At 46.2% G+C, this 18,529-nt stretch overlaps 1 protein-coding gene across 1 annotated transcript in view; it reads right to left on the bottom strand.

Annotated features, from left to right (window-relative positions):
- CPLX1 (complexin 1) overlaps positions 1–16,615 on the bottom strand; it is a 461,866-nt gene extending 445,251 nt beyond the window's left edge. The window contains exons 1-2 of the mRNA XM_033918021.1: positions 16,480–16,615; positions 14,636–14,749 (exon numbers count right to left, since the gene is read on the bottom strand). Of these exons, the coding sequence (XP_033773912.1) occupies positions 14,636–14,666 (31 nt within the window). The 5' untranslated portion in view covers positions 14,667–14,749; positions 16,480–16,615. The remainder of the gene's footprint in view (positions 1–14,635; positions 14,750–16,479) is intronic.
- Between the last annotated feature and the right edge of the window lie 1,914 nt (positions 16,616–18,529).

Below are 18,529 nucleotides of genomic sequence, written 5' to 3'. Positions count from 1 at the left end.
TATACTATTTGAAAGAGGGTGAATATCTAATTATTCACTTCTAGAATTGGATACTTCTTAAATTTAGTAAAAATATTCTGGCACAAGTGTCAAACCTTAAAAAAGGAAGTCATATTGAGCATTGGAAAATAATAATAATTAACTAATAAAAATAGTATACATTTAATTTTCCCCACTACCAAATTTCCCCGCCCCGCCCCACCTGGCTACTTTTTCATGCCACCCAGCTGGAAAAAATTTCTGGGGAGAACACTGCAGACCCCAAACCCCACTTGTGCTATTTACATGTGGTATCAAGAGTAGGATCCTGCTCAACCCGCCAGAAAAAGCAGACCCCACAAACTTCAGGATCCAAGCCTGAGTTTAATATCCCACAAAGTTTTGAGGATATGGGGAGTAGCTCTGCCTCGAGAGAGAGACCTACACCAGTACAGTTAATATTAGGAATTGAACAGTATCATAGGCTTTATTCTGACTATCTCAAGAAGACATTGAATGCTTGAGTGTTTGGCATTCCATTGGTAGATGACTACACCAAAGTGTATGGGGGTAATAATAAAAAAAAAAAACCCGTGTAAAAAGTGTCCTAAATGGCTACTTCAACGATCAAAAAGCCTGATCGTCCAAGTACCCATAACCAAAGCTGGTTTTTAGACGTATCTAAAAACAGCTTAGGCCTTTCCCCTGTCACTAAACGCACAGAGAGAAAAGAGGTATGTTTAGAGGAGGGGAAAGGGCATGCAGTGGGCGGGAGATGGGCCGACCTACACATAGGCGTACAACAGGTATAACCAAAACATTTACAGGTTGCCTAGTCGGCACTTAGACCTTTTTGACTTAGACGTAGTCAAACCAGGTCTAAGTGCCGAAAAAGGGGCCGCTGAGCTGATGGCCGCTGGTGCCATCAATTCAGCGGCCCAGCAACCTACCCACTGCAAGTATCGTGGCAGGAGAGATGCCTCATCTCCCCTACCGCGATGCCATCACTCCTCTACCGGAACTGCCGCGACCCGTGGCAGGAGAGATGCCCTATCTCTCCTGCCGCGGGTCGCGGCAGTTCTGGTAGAGGAGTGATGGCATCGCGGTAGGGGAGATAAGGCATCTCTCCTGCCGCGATCCATCACCCCCCCCCCCCCTCGCAATTAACATCGGGCCAGGAGAGAGCCCAAGCTCTCCTGGCCCGCGGCGACCCCCGAATCGAGTGGGCCAGGAGAGAGCCCAAGCTCTCCTGGCCCGCGGCGACCCCCAAATCGAGTGGGCCAGGAGAGAGCCCAGGCTCTCCTGGCATGCAGCGACCCCCCCCCTCCGCTACTTGAATGGGCCAGGAGGGAGTCATGCCCATGCCTGGCCGTAGGCGAGCTTAGGCGGGCTTGCGTACCTCCCTAGGCTCCTGGAGGCACCTCCAATGTAGGCTGTCTGCTTCGAGAGTTTTTTTTTAGAAAATGTGCATCCCAATTGGCTGGTTAGGCAGCAGTTGGCTGCCTACAATTGGAACGCCGTTTTATACAGTCCAGGCCTTTGTGTCTACTCACTGGAAAGGGAGAGCTTTATGCGCCCTTAACTCCCTTGTACCCTATGCAGCCAACCACCTTCACTGCCCTCAAAATGGCTCTGCAAGGTCCCTTAAGAGCCACAAAAGACCAAAGAGGAGCTCTTTTGTGACCTGGACTATTTTAAGATACAATCTAGGAAATTTCTAATGCTTAAAATTACTTTCTAAATATCACTTCAACCATCTAGTCATGGGACTGGCTGAAATATGTCAGTGCAAATAGACTGGTAATAAGCACAATTTGGAGATGATATTGAATCGTGGAACTCAACTTAATCCCATTGCCACCTAACTACTCCCTTGGTGAGCCCAGGAGCAGAAGCTTCTGTATTTGGTTCTCTTCCTGTGAGAAATGGTGTTTTATACCCTGTTTTGTCATCCAGTTCTTCATTCCTTCTTCTTGTTGTTTTTTGCAAATATGTTTATTATAGCTTGCACCTTCAGAGATAGAACAGTTAACAACCCACCAACATGCAGAGAAATACAGACATATGCAGGAAATCTGCTCAACAGGCAAAGAAATGGCAGAGAATACATAATAGGTCAGAGCAATACAAAATACACCAAAAAAAATTTTAACAACTCAGTTTGCATATGTGAGAGCGAAAAAGCATCTCTGAAGAAACACAGAGACCATTTTTTTCAACCAAACCAAACCAAATCAGAACCCAAATGCCTAGACTAAGAATGCCCCCCTCCCATCCCTCCCCCTCCTCCATATCCCACATGTGGTGGCCAAGAATCAAAAGCAAGGACCAAGAAACTGGTCTCCTCAGCTCTCCTCTGAAGCACAGGCCAAAAATACATGCCATAGAGCCCAGTAATTCTTTTTTTGTAGCTTCTGGTCATGCCTTTCCCCCTGAAGTTGCTAATGAGCCATCTCCCTCATCGCCCTGTGCCAGGCATGTAAATCAGGCAGGCATTCAGCCATCCAACACGCAGAATCTACCGCTTGGCAAGGAGAAGGGCTATGGTTATAAACTGGCATTGGTCCTGTGAGAGACCTTGATCCGCCAAATCTCCCTTATGCCCCAGGACCAAGACCAGGTAGGACCAACGAAGGCGCTGAGGCTACAAATCAGCCAGAGAGATCAGGATGGCATTCCAATAGTGTCCCAGCCCCTTACATTCTACCAACATATGCAACAGAGAACCCTTTACACGCTTGCAACGCACAAATTCAACCCCACTTGGACCCCCTGGCTTCTAGAAAGATATGTTCTGTGTAGTATCTTAAACTGCATCTTGTAACATAGCATTGCGGGACCTCCGGGCAGTGAGCAAGAAACAGTCCTGCAGGAAGCGCACTAAAATAGCTTCCCCCAGATCATCAGCCCAGACTTGTGCAAGAGAGGTGAAAAACGGGATGGCCCGTTCATTACGGCCCAGTCTATACCAGGTAGAGACCAAATTTGCAACAGGTGGGAGGTGGAGGAAGAACCAATCATGTTTTAAAAATGCTCCTCCGTCCGCTGTCCTGGCCCGATCGCTGAGATAATAGTGCCATAGTTGTAAGTAGGTAAAGAAGGGCTAGTGTGAGACCCCCTAATGACGAAGAGCTGCCGCCATTGGAAAAGAAGCCTCCGTGCAATGGCCTAGATAATGATGCCGCCCAAACCAGTCCTCCAATCTACCCCCCACCAAAAATTTGGGTTACTAATAACAGGTAACATAGTCCAATTGCCAACCTCACCACCCACCCTGACCTGCCACTATTGCCAAGCTCTACGGAGCACATCCAGCCAGATTTACATCCTGAGAGTATCCCCAGCTTTCACTGTCCAAGGGAAATGTATGTCATAACAGTATAAGGCCCGTTCCAATGGTCTAGAAACCCCCCAGGGGCAAACTTGGTCTCCCAAGTGTGTGCTTCATGTATCCAGCGAAGCAAAGAAACTACATTATACCTAAGCCCCCTATCCCTTCCTTGGACCAATTTCTGATAGCTAATGCATGCTGTACGCGACCGCCAGATAAATGATCCAATAATAGACCAAAAGGGTAACATTTCAAATCCAAAAGGGTAACATCTGCAGAGAGTAAAGCAGTTTTTTTGAAACACCCTTGTCCAGTCGGTACCCAAAAAGACCCCTAAGTATTTCAAATCAGTGTGACAGGGTACAAGAGGCGCAGGCGACCGATACTGGAAGCGCCTCCAATTTTCCAAAGTTGATAGACCAGAGAACGTGCCAAACTGAGTGATCAGAGAGCTCAACCGCGGAAGATTGGTAGAAACATCTTTGACAAACAATAATATGTCATCAGCGAACATGGCAATACGACATTCCTGTGCCCTGATCGAGAGACCCTCTAAGGTAGATGAACTCCGTATTTTAATAGCAAGCGGATCTAGGGACAAGATAAACAATAAAGGGGATAGTGGGCACTCCTGTCGAGTTCCACACACAAAGGGGAAAGCACAGGTCCTATCACCGTTAATTAACAGTTGGGCAGTGGGAGTCAAATAGAGGACCATGACCCAGTGATGAAAAGAACCCAAAATCCCAAAGTGCTGCAAAGCCAAGAACACATATTCCCAGGTAACTTTATCAAAAGCCTTTTGGCATCTAGACTCACCAATAAGTTGTCCCCAGGCCTACTCCATCCCTCCCGCAGAACCAATGCCTGGGACAAAACCCATCTGGTCTGTATGAATCAACAGGGGCAATGTCAAGATGGCAGTCAGAATTTTCATATCTTGATATAGTAGAGAAATGGCCCGATAGGACCTCACCTGTTCGGGGACTTTGCCCGGTTTAGGCAAGATGACTACTGTCACATGACGCTGCTCTGACATAAAATGACCCCCCCCCCCCCCCCCCCCCCCCCCCCGATGGATGTCCCCCACAAGAGTTAACAACACCTGAAACTGTAGGATCTTGTACAATTCAGGTCCCAGGCCATCAGGCCTGGGAGCCTTGGCTAGCTTGAATCGGCTAATGGCCGCCTGAACTTCCTCCACTCTGATGGAGGCATTCAGCACATCCAAACCATCTGCTGTAATTTGAGGTAAAGTAATGTCTCGAAAGAAGGTCTCTCTGTTGGGGATGTCATAGGGCCCCACACTATACAGATTGGAATAGAATTTAATGAATTGGGCCTGGATTTGTGACGCCTGGGTGAGAGCAGCCCCTCTGTCGTCTTTTTTTTTTTTTTTTTTTTAATCTCTTTATTGAGCAAAATGTAAAAACAGTACACAAAATGCAGGTAATCAAATCAAACAAATACAGAGTACAAAATCCACAGTACAGGGACAATCAAAAGGAACCGAAGAATTAGCAAAATAGGAAAAACAGGTCCCAGGCTAAGGAAATCCATCCGCTCATACATACATTTTCCCCCAAAAGCCCACCAAACCCCCCCCCCACCCCAGAGTGGAGAGCAGCAGAAGAATAGGCAAGAAAAACACAAGGAAGAAAAAAACAAATAGCAACTACAAAATGTACAGAACCGAAGAGCGAGTGTGCACACAACCAGTTCACCAGAGAGGAAAACAAGGAGAAAAAGCCAAAAGTAAGAAGGAAACAGAAGGAGAAAAGAGACATAGAAGAAAAGGAAAGGAAAAGAGGAGAAACAGGAACAAAAAGAGAAAGAAGCAAGTGAATAAGTATGTAAGGAAGAAAAGAGGCTGTCCCCCCCACCTCATGAGTTTAGCAGAAGACTGCGGGACCGATGAGGTAAGGCCATCCAATACACCTCCCAAATCTCCTGGAAACGGTCCCAGCCACGTGGCAGCCGGCCCGACACTGCTCTACGTTCCAAAAGGGCCATCTCAAACAGGAACCGTTGCCATTGCGCCACGGAGGGAATAGCAGGTGTCCGCCAACACACCAAAATCGCCCTCTTAGCCATTAAGAAGGCCTTCTGCACTAACAGACAGTAACCCACTGGCAGAGCTCCCAAGCCTTCAGTCGCATAAAAAAGAGAAGGTAGCGGAGAGCAGGCCGGTAGAGACGGCAAAAAAGAACGCAAGAAAGCCCAAATTCTGGACCAAAACAATTGAATTCGGGGGCAGGCCCAAAACATATGCCCCAACGTGGCTCCCACACCATTACATTTGGGACAAGTGTCCCGCTCAGCAAACCCCGCACGATATGCTCGCAATGGGGAAATGAATGCGCAATGTAGAAACTTATACTCCTGTTCTCTGTGGATCATACTCCAAGAAATTGTCGCTACATAAGCAAAGCTTGAGGAAAGGAGCTCCTGCGTAAAGTCCAGCTGCAAATCCCGACTCCACACCTGCGCCAGACGACACACCGGACCATCCGGGCAGAGAGAAAGAAGAGCAGAAGTGTAATAACTCAACCGAGGAGCCACGGGATCCCACAATGCCAAGCATAAGCCCAAGCGGCCCAAAATATCCGCTTGGATCGCTGACGCAGGAAGACTAGAAATATAGTGGTGAACCTGAGAATAGCCAAACATATCAACAGAATCAAGATGATACAAAGACATGAGTTCCAGTGGAGTAAGAGGCCGCCCCTCCTCATGCAAAAGATCCCCCACCCGTTTGATGCCCCGGGCATGCCAGACCCGAAAGGTACGAGTCTCCCGCCCCGGCAGAAAATCCAAATTCCCCACCAGGGGAAGAAAAGGAGTCACACTAAAATTAACAGATAGCTTCCTACACAATAGTTTCCAGCCCCACCTCATATAAGCCCAGATAATGTGCGTCCTAAGATCCCAAGGCAGGCGCGCCGAGGGGGCATGAAGAACATACAACCCCGCTACAGAACCCAACAAATCCCGTTCCAGAGGGTAATGCAAAGCAACAGAACTCTCCAAACACCAATCTCGGAGAACCCGCAATCCACAGGCTAAGTTATAAATTTGGAGATCAAGCAGACCAAAGCTGCCCCTGGAGACAGGTAACATCAGCACATGAAGAGGAATACGAGGCCGACGCCCACCCCACAAAAACACACGGAGCTCCTTATACAAGGAATCCAAATCACGTCGTTTCAACCAAAGAGGTAGGGTTTGTAAAAGATACAACCACCGGGGTACCAACATCATATTATAAAGATATATACGGCCCGATAATGAAATAGGGAGAGCTCCCCAGAGACGGAGGAATTCAATAGTTTTCTTAAGTAAGGGCCCGACATTGATCTCATAGAGCTGACCCAAATCCGAAGGGACGTTGACTCCCAAATACTTAACCTGCAAGGGCGTTTCCTTCAATGGGAAAGTAGGCCACACAGTAGCCACATCTAGATGAAGCGCCATAGCTTCAGATTTAGAAACGTTAAGCTTCAAACCAGAGAGCTCACCAAAGCTACCAAACAGATCTAACAAAGGAGTCAAGGCCCTCTCCGGACTAGTAAGCACCACCATAATGTCGTCCGCAAAGGCCATACAGCGTATCGATGAGTCCCCCAGTTCTACTCCCATCAAAGCCGAATGTTGCCGAAGCCGAATCAGCAAGGGTTCCAAGAACAAAATATATAAAAGCGGAGAGAGCGGGCAACCCTGCCTGGTCCCCCGTCCCAACCGAAACACCTCGGAAGGGCAACCATTAACTAAAACTGCCGCCGTCGGGTCAGAGTATAATGTTCGAATAGCCTGCAGAAAGAAACCAGATAGCCCATAGTGAGTCAGCAAAGGAAATAGAAACGCCCACTCAACTCTATCAAAAGCCTTCTCCGAGTCGAAACTAATGACCAGAGAAGAAGCCGACGGGAAGCACAATATGCCATAGCTAGCAGCGAACATTATGTCCCGCCTGCCTACCCTGTACAAAACCAACTTGATCATCCTTCACTAGAACTGGCAAATAGGGAGTCAATCGATCGGCCAACAATTTGGCTAGAATTTTCAAGTCAACATTAATGAGAGAAATATGGCGATACGATTCTACCAAAGTGTGATCCTTGCCGGGTTTAGGCAGTACCGTAATGAGAGCCTGATTGGCCCCAACTGGAAAAGAGCCCTGCGCTATAGCCTGACAGAAATATCGACACATCGAGTCGGCAACATAGCCACAAAGGATCCGAAAAAACTCTCCACTAAAACCATCTGGTCCCGGCGACTTACCAAGCGGAAGCCCCCGAATAACGCGTTGGACCTCCTCCCTAGAAATAGGCATATTCAAGACCTCGGTGGCCTCCGCAGGCAAGTTGGGCAGCCCCAAGGAGTCTAGGAAGTCTGTAATCAACTGATCCTTATGCACCACCTCCGCCGTATACAACTTGTGGTAGTATTGTTCAAAGAGAGCCGCAAGCTGGGGCTGAGAGGTGACGATCTGGCCAGTCGCTGAACGCAAAGAAGAAATCAAAGTGTTGCCCCTCCAGCCCTTGGTCAAGTTGGCAAGCAAGCGGCCAGGCCGATTACCAAACCTATGGTTCTTGTAGTGAGAAGAGAACAAAAAATGCCTGGCCCGGTCATGCAAAAGAGTATGATAAGCTGTTTGAGCAGTATAGAAGTCATGCCTATACCGCGGAGTGGGAGAACTAAGGAACCGCCTATAACAAAACTTAACCTTCCGCTCCAGTTCCAAGACCCTACTGGATAAGATCTTACGCTTCCGAGAACAATAGTTGATGATAGACCCCCGAAGCACCGCTTTCGCCGTGTTCCAAAAAAGCGCCCCATCGGAAGCATGGCCCGCATTAAAGGAAACAAAGTCCCGCCACTAAAAAGGGAGAAAAATCGGGATCATGATAGAGAGCCACCGGGAATCGCCATCTGCCCTTTCCACCAGAGCCCGGACCACCCAGCACCAAGTCCAACCATATGGGTGTATGGTCAGAAACTGCTAAGACCCCAATCCCAGCCTCAGAGACACAGTGAAAGGAGGAACGAGACAGAAAGATATAGTCAATCCGTGAAGAAGTGAGGTGTACCCTTGAAAGGTGAGTGAAATCTCGGTCCCCAGGATGTAAGGTACGCCACACGTCCACTAGGTCAAGAGCCTGCACGAAAGCCGGCAGGCCATTATCCGACCTAGGGGAGATGCGCGAAGACCCTCCAGAGCAATCCTCACCAGGGACCATAACAGAGTTGAAGTCCCCCAATAGGACCAAATGATCTAGAGGTTCAGATTGCAAAGGCAAAATAACACCCAGCAGCCGCTTGAAAAAAGCACGCTGTGCTACATTAGGTGCATAAATAGAAGCCAAGAGAACTCTCCGCTGGTAAAGCAGGCCCTGAACCAGGACAAATCTCCCCTCAGGATCAGAAACAACTTTGGTCTGAGTAAACGAAACAGATTTATGGATGAGGATAGTCACCCCCGCCTTAGTTTTGGGCGAGGAGGCAGAGTAACATTGGCCCACCCAAGAACGCTTCAATTTATCATGTTCGAGCGCAAAGAGTTTAGTTTCCTGCAACCCCACAATATCAGCCTTGTAACGGGCCAAGCACTGAAGAATCTTGGTCCGTTTAACAGGTGAGTTAATCCCAGAAACGTTCCAAGAGGCACAACGCAGTCCCCTCTTAGGTGTCATGTGCCCAGCAGAGAGAGATGCAATCCAGCAGGCCAAACGTAATCTGCTGCTGGGGCGCCCAGCCCTCCCCCGGCAGACACGCAACACAAGCACACTCACCCGCAACAAACGCTCATCCACTCCCCTCCCCACCAACCCACATCCCCCCACCCGACCTCCCCCCACCCAAACCCCCCTCCCAGTAGCATCCACCATCCACCAAATAAAGTGACTGAGGGAGTCCCATGCCAGTAGCACCCCCCCCCATACCTCAACACCTGACCCAGAATAAACAAACCATATAACAAGTAACAAGAAAGGAGCTGGAAACATAGCATAACAGCAAAACTAGAGTCCGGCAATAAAATGCTGTCAAAACAGGAGCTAGGATGTTGTAGTTAGTAGAAAGTCCATCAGCTAGGTACCGGCCAGGCAACCCAGCCCACACAGCCCCTTAACTCAAAGTCCCACAGAGGGACCAGGGAAACAGCAAACAAATAAGAAGGAAACAGAACTGAAAAGAGCAAGTCAAGTCAAGTCGGACCCTCCTGTGACGGGAACCACTGATGCAGTTGAGCTTGAGCCGCTTCACACGTAGTAAATACATGAGGCTGACCATTGTAGAGAACACGCAGCCGGGCCGGGAACTGTAAGGTGAAACGCACATCCTTGGCCACCAGCTGCTTACACACAGGAGAGAATCCCCGTCGAAGTGACGCCACCTGGGCAGAATAATCCTGAAAAAGAAGGATTTTCTGATTCTGAAAGGTGAGAGTCTTCTTTTTCCTATAGGATTTCATAAGCTGGTTTTTAATAGCAAAGTTAAGTAGTTGTAGGATGACAATACGCGGTCGCGCAGCACCATCCGGTTTCTTACCCAGCCTATGAGCCCGTTCAATTCTCACGGGGCCCAAGGCGGCAGTATCCAGCAACTCGGCCGATAGCCACTTCTCCAGGACCTCAGCGAGAGAGGCGTCCGGGACCACCTCAGGGATCCCCACCAGGCGCAGGTTATTCCTACGGGAACGATTCTCTAAGTCATCAAGCTTGTCCTCACAGGCAGACATTTTGCAGCGCAACGTGGCAATCTCCGTCTGAACAGCAGACAAGGAATCCTCCGCAGAGCTCACCCTCTGCTCTACCTCGGTCATCCGGGCATTAAATTCATGAACCTCCGTGGATAAAGTCGCGAGGTTCTCATTAACTTTATCTAGTCGGGTGCCCAGCGCACTCACCACAGCCTCCTTTATTTTCGCCACCAGCGGCGCGCTCGCAGGGTCAGGCTCCTCAGCCGAATCCGCCATCTTGTCTTCCACAGACGCCGGAGCCTTGCCGCGGGTCCCGTCTTTTTTACCACTCTTCGTGGTCATCGCGGTTCCGGATTTGCGGACAAACTTGTCCATACAGGTCACCAACCCCTCTCCTCCACAATCGGGTCCAGTGTCGAGGCAGAATATAGGCCAAAAAGGAGTTAGATCGAGAGGGAGCTACGGAGCTCAGGAAAATAGCGCTTCCCCGCTCACTGCATGGCCATGCCCCCCCCCCCCTCTGTCGTCTTTAAGTTTGATGATCTGTGAGACCCTTCGGCTCAGCTGCACAAAATTGGCTAGCAACGTGCCTGCCTTGTTGCCTCAATAGTGCAACTTATACACCTGAATGTGGGAGAGAGCTCTGGCGGAAAGAATAGCATCAATCTGTTTGCGGATAAGTGGATTTCTCCGTACTTTGGAGTCCATCATGGAAAGACTGACAACTAGCCCGCAATTGAGTGGTCAAATTAAGTAAGGCTGCTTCCTGCTTGCGTCTTTTATTAGTAGTGTAAGCTATGATTTTTCCCCTCAGGAAGGCTTTTGCTGCTTCCCAGTAGACAGCGTGAGATACCTCCCCTCTGTTATTAAAGGAGGCATACTCCTGCCAAGAATCCACCAGATAAGCCTTGAACGCCCCATCCAGGTAAAGAGTAGGATTGAGGTACCATGACCTGCGAGCTTGAGCTGCAATGTAACCACAACCGTGGAGTGATCCATGAATACAGCATCTAAAATGGACGTTTTTTCAATTGCCCCTATCATGGAAGCTGAAACCAATAAATAATCTATATTGTGCACCCGCGAATGGAAAGTAAAATCCACTTCGCCAGGATGGAATGTTCTCAAGACCTAAATCGTGCATGAGAAGATTAATCCCTAGAGAGCCATGGCCAGGGCGCAGCTGTTGCACCGGTTTGCAATCAATGCAAGGGTTGCTAACCATATTGAAATCTCCCGCTATGAGGAGTTGATAGCCCGTGGCGAGATCCTGACAAGAACTGAAGCAGAAAGAGACTTAGGGGTGATTGTCAGGGATGACATGAAGTCTGCAAATCAAGTGGAGCAAGCTTCATCCAAAGCAAGGCAAATCATAGGTTGCATACGCAGGAGTTTTGTCAGCCGTAAACCTGAAGTCATTATGCCACTGTATAGATCCATGGTGAGACCGCACCTGGAGTACTGTGTGCAATTCTGGAGGCTGCATTACCACAAGGATGTGCTGAGACTGGAATTGGTCCAGAGAATGGCCACCAGGATGGTCTCGGGACTCAAGGAGCTCCCATACGAGGAGCGGTTAGGGAAATTGCAGCTCTACTCACTCGAGGAACGTAGGGAGAGGGGAGATATGATCGAGACATTCAAGTATCTCATGGGCCGCATCGAGGTGGAAGAAGATATCTTCTTTTTCAAAGGTCCAGCGGCAACAAGGGGGCATTCGTGGAAAATCAGGGGCGGGAAACTGCAAGGTGACACTAGAAAGTTCTTCTTCACTGAAAGGGTGGTTGATCGCTGGAATAGTCTTCCACTTCAGGTTATTGAGGCCAGCAGCGTGCCAGATTTTAAGGCCAGATGGGATAGACATGTGGGATCTATCTGCAAAGATAGATAGGGAGGGTCATTGGAGTGAGCAGACTTGATGGGCCGTGGCCCTTATCTGCCGTCTATTTCTATGTTTCTATGAAAGTAAGGTTCTTAGCCAACAGAGTCAAGAAGAAGGCATGTACGATTTTGTAGGTCACAAAAGCCAAGGACTTATGAAGTAAAATCACAACCCTGCAGCCGTGGGGCCTTAGATGGTATATTCCAGAAACCACAGCCGATGGACCCTCAATATCACCCTCTGGCAATGCCAGGACTAATTAGCAATAAAGTTAGAATTGTTTCTAAGGTATTTGGCTGTTTGTCTTTCAAATCCAATATCTAGTTTAACTGAGTGTTCATAATGTTTGAAAAACACTTCTGTTTTGTTTTTTCATAAGACCTCAGAACCACCACTCCTCCATCCCACCAAAGTGTACATACGGGGAGATACAAATGGTGCATACAAATGGTGCATTTCTTAGTGTATTATTACTTAACTTAGTAATGGTGAAATCTTGTTTTTCATGCGGACTGAACGGTAAGACCCGACATGTTTCACTAATTAGCAAGCACCTGGTCCCGAAAAAAAGCACCAAATAGACGCTGCAATATTTCATGAAATGAAGTTACAGGTGGGGAGAAGCGGAGCACGAGCAGAGAGCCTCTGCTCATCTATGCGTCATCACGTGACACCCTATTCTTTGTTAATAACCTCCATTGGTGCATATTTCCTAAGAACATAAGCATTGGGGCAGTCTGAAGGTCCATCAAGCCTATTTCCAACAGTGGCCAATCCAGGTTACAAAGTACCTGGCAGATGCCAAAACAGTAAAACAGATTTATGCTGCTTATCCTAGAAATAAGCAGTGGATTTTCCCAAGTCATAAGAACATAAGAACATAAGCAGTGCCTCCGCCGGGTCAGACCATAGGTCCATCACGCCCAGCAGTCCGCTCCCGCGGCGGACCCAAACAGGTCATGACCTGTCTAAATCACCAGAAGGGGCTCCCATGCCACCTTGGTTTCCTGATGAGTCCTATCTTCCCATCGAAGTCCTAGCCCTCCGGTCTTGCACATGCACGACCTGGTTGGGTTTCTATACTTTCTCAGTATCCCACGATCCCTTTATCCCCCAGGAATCTGTCCAGTCTCTGTTTGAATCCCTGTACCGTACTCTGCCCGATCACTTCCTCCGGTAGCGCATTCCAAAGTGTCCACGACCCTTTGGGTGAAGAAAAAACTTCCTTGCATTTGTTTTGAACCTATCTCCCTTCAGTTTCTCCGAATGCCCCCTCGTACCTGTTGTCCCATTCAGTCCATCTTAATAATGGCCCACTTGCTTCTGGCAGGATTGGACAGGCTTTGAGCATGTGCAGATGTTCAAGCTCCTCACTAGCCCAGCTTGCAGTTACCAGAGTCGATGTCAGTGATAGCATTAGAGGCAGTATGAATGCAGTGCCAATAAGGTGAAACATGTCACTTTGGGGGAAGAAATAACAGAGGCATCAAGAAAAAAGAAAGATAATTCTGTTTTGAGAAAGGCAATTCAAGGAATCCAAGTTCCATGAATTAAGGATGACCAATAAAAGGAGGCAGTAGCAGAAAATAGCATTCTCCTTTTATTGAAAAAGTGAGTTCATTAGGGCTCCATGCTGGACTCATGGAAGAAAATGTTGCTGCTTGAGAACTGTTTAGACAAATTTAAGATAGGAAAGCCCCCCAAATCTATTTGGATAATGTTTTGATGGCCTTCACAGTTAAAGCACTATTAATCATTGTTGGACTTTAACATGTGGTAGAATTTAGTTTATCACATAGGTAAAAGCGATTGCTGAAAAGAAAGGGCGTCTTCATATATGTGAACAAATCTGGAAACCTCTAGAAAAAATGTACAAATTCCTAATGAATTTTGCTTTTTAAACTTATACTGTTATATAGACTTCTCTACCATGAACATGGTTGGTTGTCTATAGCTCTTTTGCTATCCTGTTATATACAAAGGTATATAAGATTTAAATAAAAATGATAGGGATGGGAGTAGGAGAAGGTGTCTCAGCTTATATTCAAGTATAAATGGTATGTTTGAATATTCAATGCCACACTATGCCTGGGCTGTGGCATTGCATATCTGCAAATTACCTGGGCACTGGCTGATATTCAGACCGGTGCTTGGAGGTTATTGCTGTCCTGTTTATCCACTTACTTTTCTGACACTACCACTAACCAAATAAATTCTGGCTCTGCCTTGACTCCATCCATGGACTGCCCCAGTACTGCCTGGACAGTGCTGCAGGTGTCAGAGGAGATATTCAACTGCATTTCGCAATTAAGTGCCACTCCAGCCCTCTCAGCATGGTTTAATCAAGCAGAAACATTTGTGCCTAGTTAAACCCTTTGAATATTGGATTCTTTGTTTTAAATCTTTTGCCTTTTAGTTTATTTCCAGTTTAGGCCAGTCAGAGCTTTGTCTCCTATCCACCCTATCCCTTTATCTGCTCTGCTGTTCTTCTATGTTCTCTCCCTACTTATAGCAACAGACATCCTATATATTTCTTAGGTGCAGCACTTCCAAGGTTATTCTCACGCCTTACAGAGTCTGGTCACATATGGATTCCATACTGTCAAGAGTTGTTAATGTTAATTAGATGTGCATTGCATGATGGAAATGTGCAATATGTATAGCTGAGTCATGACTGGTAGCTCTATTGGCATCAGTTCAATAGTTAGAAATACAGAACACACATTCATTTTGTGTCACTTACCTCCTAAAGCTTGTTTCATAACAAAATCCATGTTAATGGCTTTTAATTCCTTTCACTTGTCCTTTGAAATATCACATACAGGTTTTACTGTAAACCAATTTCTGCAGATCTAACCTGCAGTAATAAAACAAACCAAGCTACTGTTTTAATCTACACATTTGCACCTTACCCACTTTAACCATTTATTTTTTTTTAATTTTAATCATCATTATTGAAAACTCAGGTATTCTTTTTTAATATAATTAAAAATATATGAAGATTTCCATAATGCTTTAAGGATAAATCATTACAGAAACCTTACATATATTTTTAATTACCTTAATTTAGGATTTGGAGATTCACATGTGCTGCTTTTTGAAATAAAAAAATTAAAAGTAATTGAAAAAAAATGAGAATGTGCTCACTTAAGAAGACTAATCTCATATAGAAACTGATCTAGTTTACTACAGCAATGTACTTTCTTCCCATTTTTATTAGTGAAGCACCAGCAAAAGCAGGATCAATTGCAAACCAGTGGCAGCTAACAGTGGCTCACACATAGCATTCTACCAAAAAACCCAAATAATTAAAAACAGTACTTTATGAAATACTTATACTATCATAGCTAAATGTAAAAATAAAACCTGAAAAGCAAGTCTCAAAACAGTGCTGTCTCAAGCTATTAATGGAACTGTATTTTTGCCTTATTCCTAGTATTCATTGATATTTTGTATAAAAATGTTTGGTAGGGTAGCTTTCCTTTACCACCACACCTTGTTTGATATATCTTCATGTCAGCTAATTCTTCAGATTAGCCAAGCTCCTGAGAACATTATGAAAGACAGCAACAGGATTTGATTAAAACTTAAGTGGAGGAGTAAGCGGTTTCCCTCAACTTCTCATGCCTTGTCTTTCATTGAAATTAAATAAAATTTATCAGCAAAGACTAAGCCATTACTCTGCTTGGCATGCTAGTGCATTGCTCACTTATTTGGGAACTTGCACTCAACATTTGTGCTGAAATCGTCTGGGTCTTGGGAACTTTCCTGTTCTGTGATGGCTGTGACGAAAAGAGAAAGCGCTAAAGGGGGCATTTGAAGGTGAAGCGTACAGCTTGTGTGGTGCATGCAGTACAGCAGCAGCAACAGCAGGTTCGAGAGGCGCAGCGTATTATGCTGCTGCATTAGTCCGAGAGCAGTCAAAGCTATTGGAAATTAAAAACAAATAAGACAACTATCATATGCCGAAGTTTTTGTGTGATATTGTAGACCTTGAACTAACAGGGCATGTTCTGCTACAACTCTTCAAAAGAATGTGAGAGGAAAGTCAGGTTAAAACGTTAAGTTCCTTAAATAAAATATACAACGTGCTATCCTGCGATACACTTCAGAAGCTCTGTGCATGTTATGAAAATGGCTTTTGGAATAAATTAACGAACTTCAGAATATTTTTCTCTTTTAAAACAACAAATGTATTTTCCACTGCAGTAATCTAGATTCAAGATGCCAAAGAAAAGTGAACTGAACTCTGATCCTTCTACACCTCTGCAAAATCTTTCCTTAATAAAAGCGTTCACTCAATCTGTGCACATATATTTTGACGTAAAGAAAGTTACGTGAAATATGCTGCACCCGTCATTTATTTGGCTTCAGAGCTAGTGAAAAGTTACATTGATTTTTACCCCTGCAATTCAGAATCTGAAGATAAGACTTTGATTTGTCTTATACTTAAGAACGGAAGGGCACCACTAGCATCAGCACAAAACCTGAAACATGAATTTGTGAAATATTCTCTCAATAAGAAAATATGAAACCAATAAGCTGTTACATCTAAGCTCCCGGCGACAGGAAATATCAGTCTTATACCTTCTCGGGCAGCACCCGCAGTTTGTCTCCCGCTTCACTCTGTAAGGTGGGAAGGGAAAATGCTCTTCCCTTTTGAGTAGCTTCTCTGGCGGAGTCTCCACCTCACTGGTCCATGTGTGTATCAGGAAGAACTGCAGTAGCCGCTGAAGGGCACTGGGGAAGGCTGGAGTCAAAGGAAGTTACAGCCCCTCCTCTCGAGCAGAGAGGCTGAGCCAAAGCATGAAAACGAGGAGGGCGATGAGTAACCTCCTTATTCTCTACGCCTTCTTTTTAGTTCTGGATTTCTGCCAATATATTGCCTTTGATCCCTCCTCCTCCGTAAAATTTATAGTAGGACCATATGTGTATATATACCCAACCAGGTAGTTATGGGGGAGCTGCGTCAAATAACCATCATACCATTGCACCTCACTGGGTGGTTTCCTCCACCGTCGTTTCGTTTGTTCTTGCTATGTACATTAGAATAATCTCGAGTTAGAATTTTGCATTTTTCCAGCCTGGTAATTAATGCTGCTTTTCAATTCGTCCATCGCGATTCTTTCTCGTTATGAGCTTTTACTGTCTGAAGCAGCAGTTCCATTATAGGGCAAATTTTACTGCAGCATGGTTTCCAATCTCTTCTCTGTATGTAAGTGAATAGTTAAGCAGTGCTATAGTACTGTATACTTTAATTTGGGCCTGTTTGCAGATAAGTCAGCAGCAAGGGAGGAAGAACGGGCGGAGCTGCATGCAGGGCTCTGTCCTTGGGGGACCAGGAACAGCTGCAGGTGCTGGAGTCCCCGGGGAGAGCACTGCAGTGGCTGAGGAAAGACATCTTAAAAGAAGGTAAACTGAGGGCAAGAAAGAGCCGAGCTCTGCTATTTTATGTGAGAAGATTTCAATAGAAGAAAACTGCTATGCACTGCTGTCACATTCTCAGTATGTATTTATTTATTTATTTATGCCTACTTGGCTTTGCGCCATTCGACTCAGCAGATTGCATCTACAGTCTTCGACTCTGACCTCTCATTTTCTACCCACATCAGTCTCTACATCACCATCAAAATTTGCCCCTTCCTCTTTGAGCACACTACCCAGACCCTTGTCCACACTCTTGTAACTTCATGCTTAGACTACTGCAATCTACTTCTAACAGGTCTCCCACTGAACCGCCTCTCCCCCAAATCTGTACAAAACTCTGCTGCACAACTCATCTTCTGCTAACCTCACTACGCTCACCTCACCCCCCTGCTCAAATCACGTCATCCACCTTTGCATATACATTACTTCCCCTGAAATTCGTGGGGGTTCCATTCCAGGAACACCCGAGAATTTCAAAAAATTGCAAATGCGGTTTTGAGCCTGTAAAAGGCAGGAGAGGGCAGCTGGGGTGCCAGTGGGTGTAGTAAATCATACCCAGTATGCTCTGGGGGGGGAGAGAAAAGGAGGAATCAGCTGTGCAGAAGGCTGATTCATAGACTCATTCCCTGTATTTTCTGACCAGAAGAGGCAATCAGAAAATACCATGAATAACTGAGTCCGCGAATAGCAAAGGAACACAGTAGTTCAAACTCCTATTACTAACCTATAAGTGTGTTTATTCTGCAGCCCCTCAGTATCTCTCCTCTCTTGTCTCTTATACACCTTCCTGAGAACTCTGTTCCTCAGACAAATTGCTGTTATCTGTATCCTTCTCCTCCACTTTCAATTCCAGACTTTATTCCTTTCATCTCGCCACTCCCTATGCCTGGAATAAACTACCTTCCCATGTTCAAAAGTAGGCTGAAACCCTACCATTTTGAGATAGCCACTCATAACCCTACTCTCCTCTGCTCACCACCCTAGCCGGCAGTTTGACCTAGGGTTACCATATTTGTGAAGACCAAAAAAAAGAGGACACATGGCTAAACCCCCCAGCCATGCCTCTGGCCACACCCCCAGTCTACCACTAGCTTCGCCCCTCCCCTAGGCGGTTGCCTACTGTATGCAGTCAGGGCTGTATCAAGCTATAATTGCACTTCATTCTTTCTTGCACTGCCCCACTCTCTTCCCTATGATATACTGTGGTTCT

The sequence above is a fragment of the Geotrypetes seraphini genome, chromosome 1 (genome assembly GCF_902459505.1).
Source record: "Geotrypetes seraphini chromosome 1, aGeoSer1.1, whole genome shotgun sequence".
Taxonomy (NCBI): Eukaryota; Metazoa; Chordata; class Amphibia; order Gymnophiona; family Dermophiidae; genus Geotrypetes; species Geotrypetes seraphini.
This window is presented reverse-complemented; position numbering and strand designations above follow the sequence as displayed.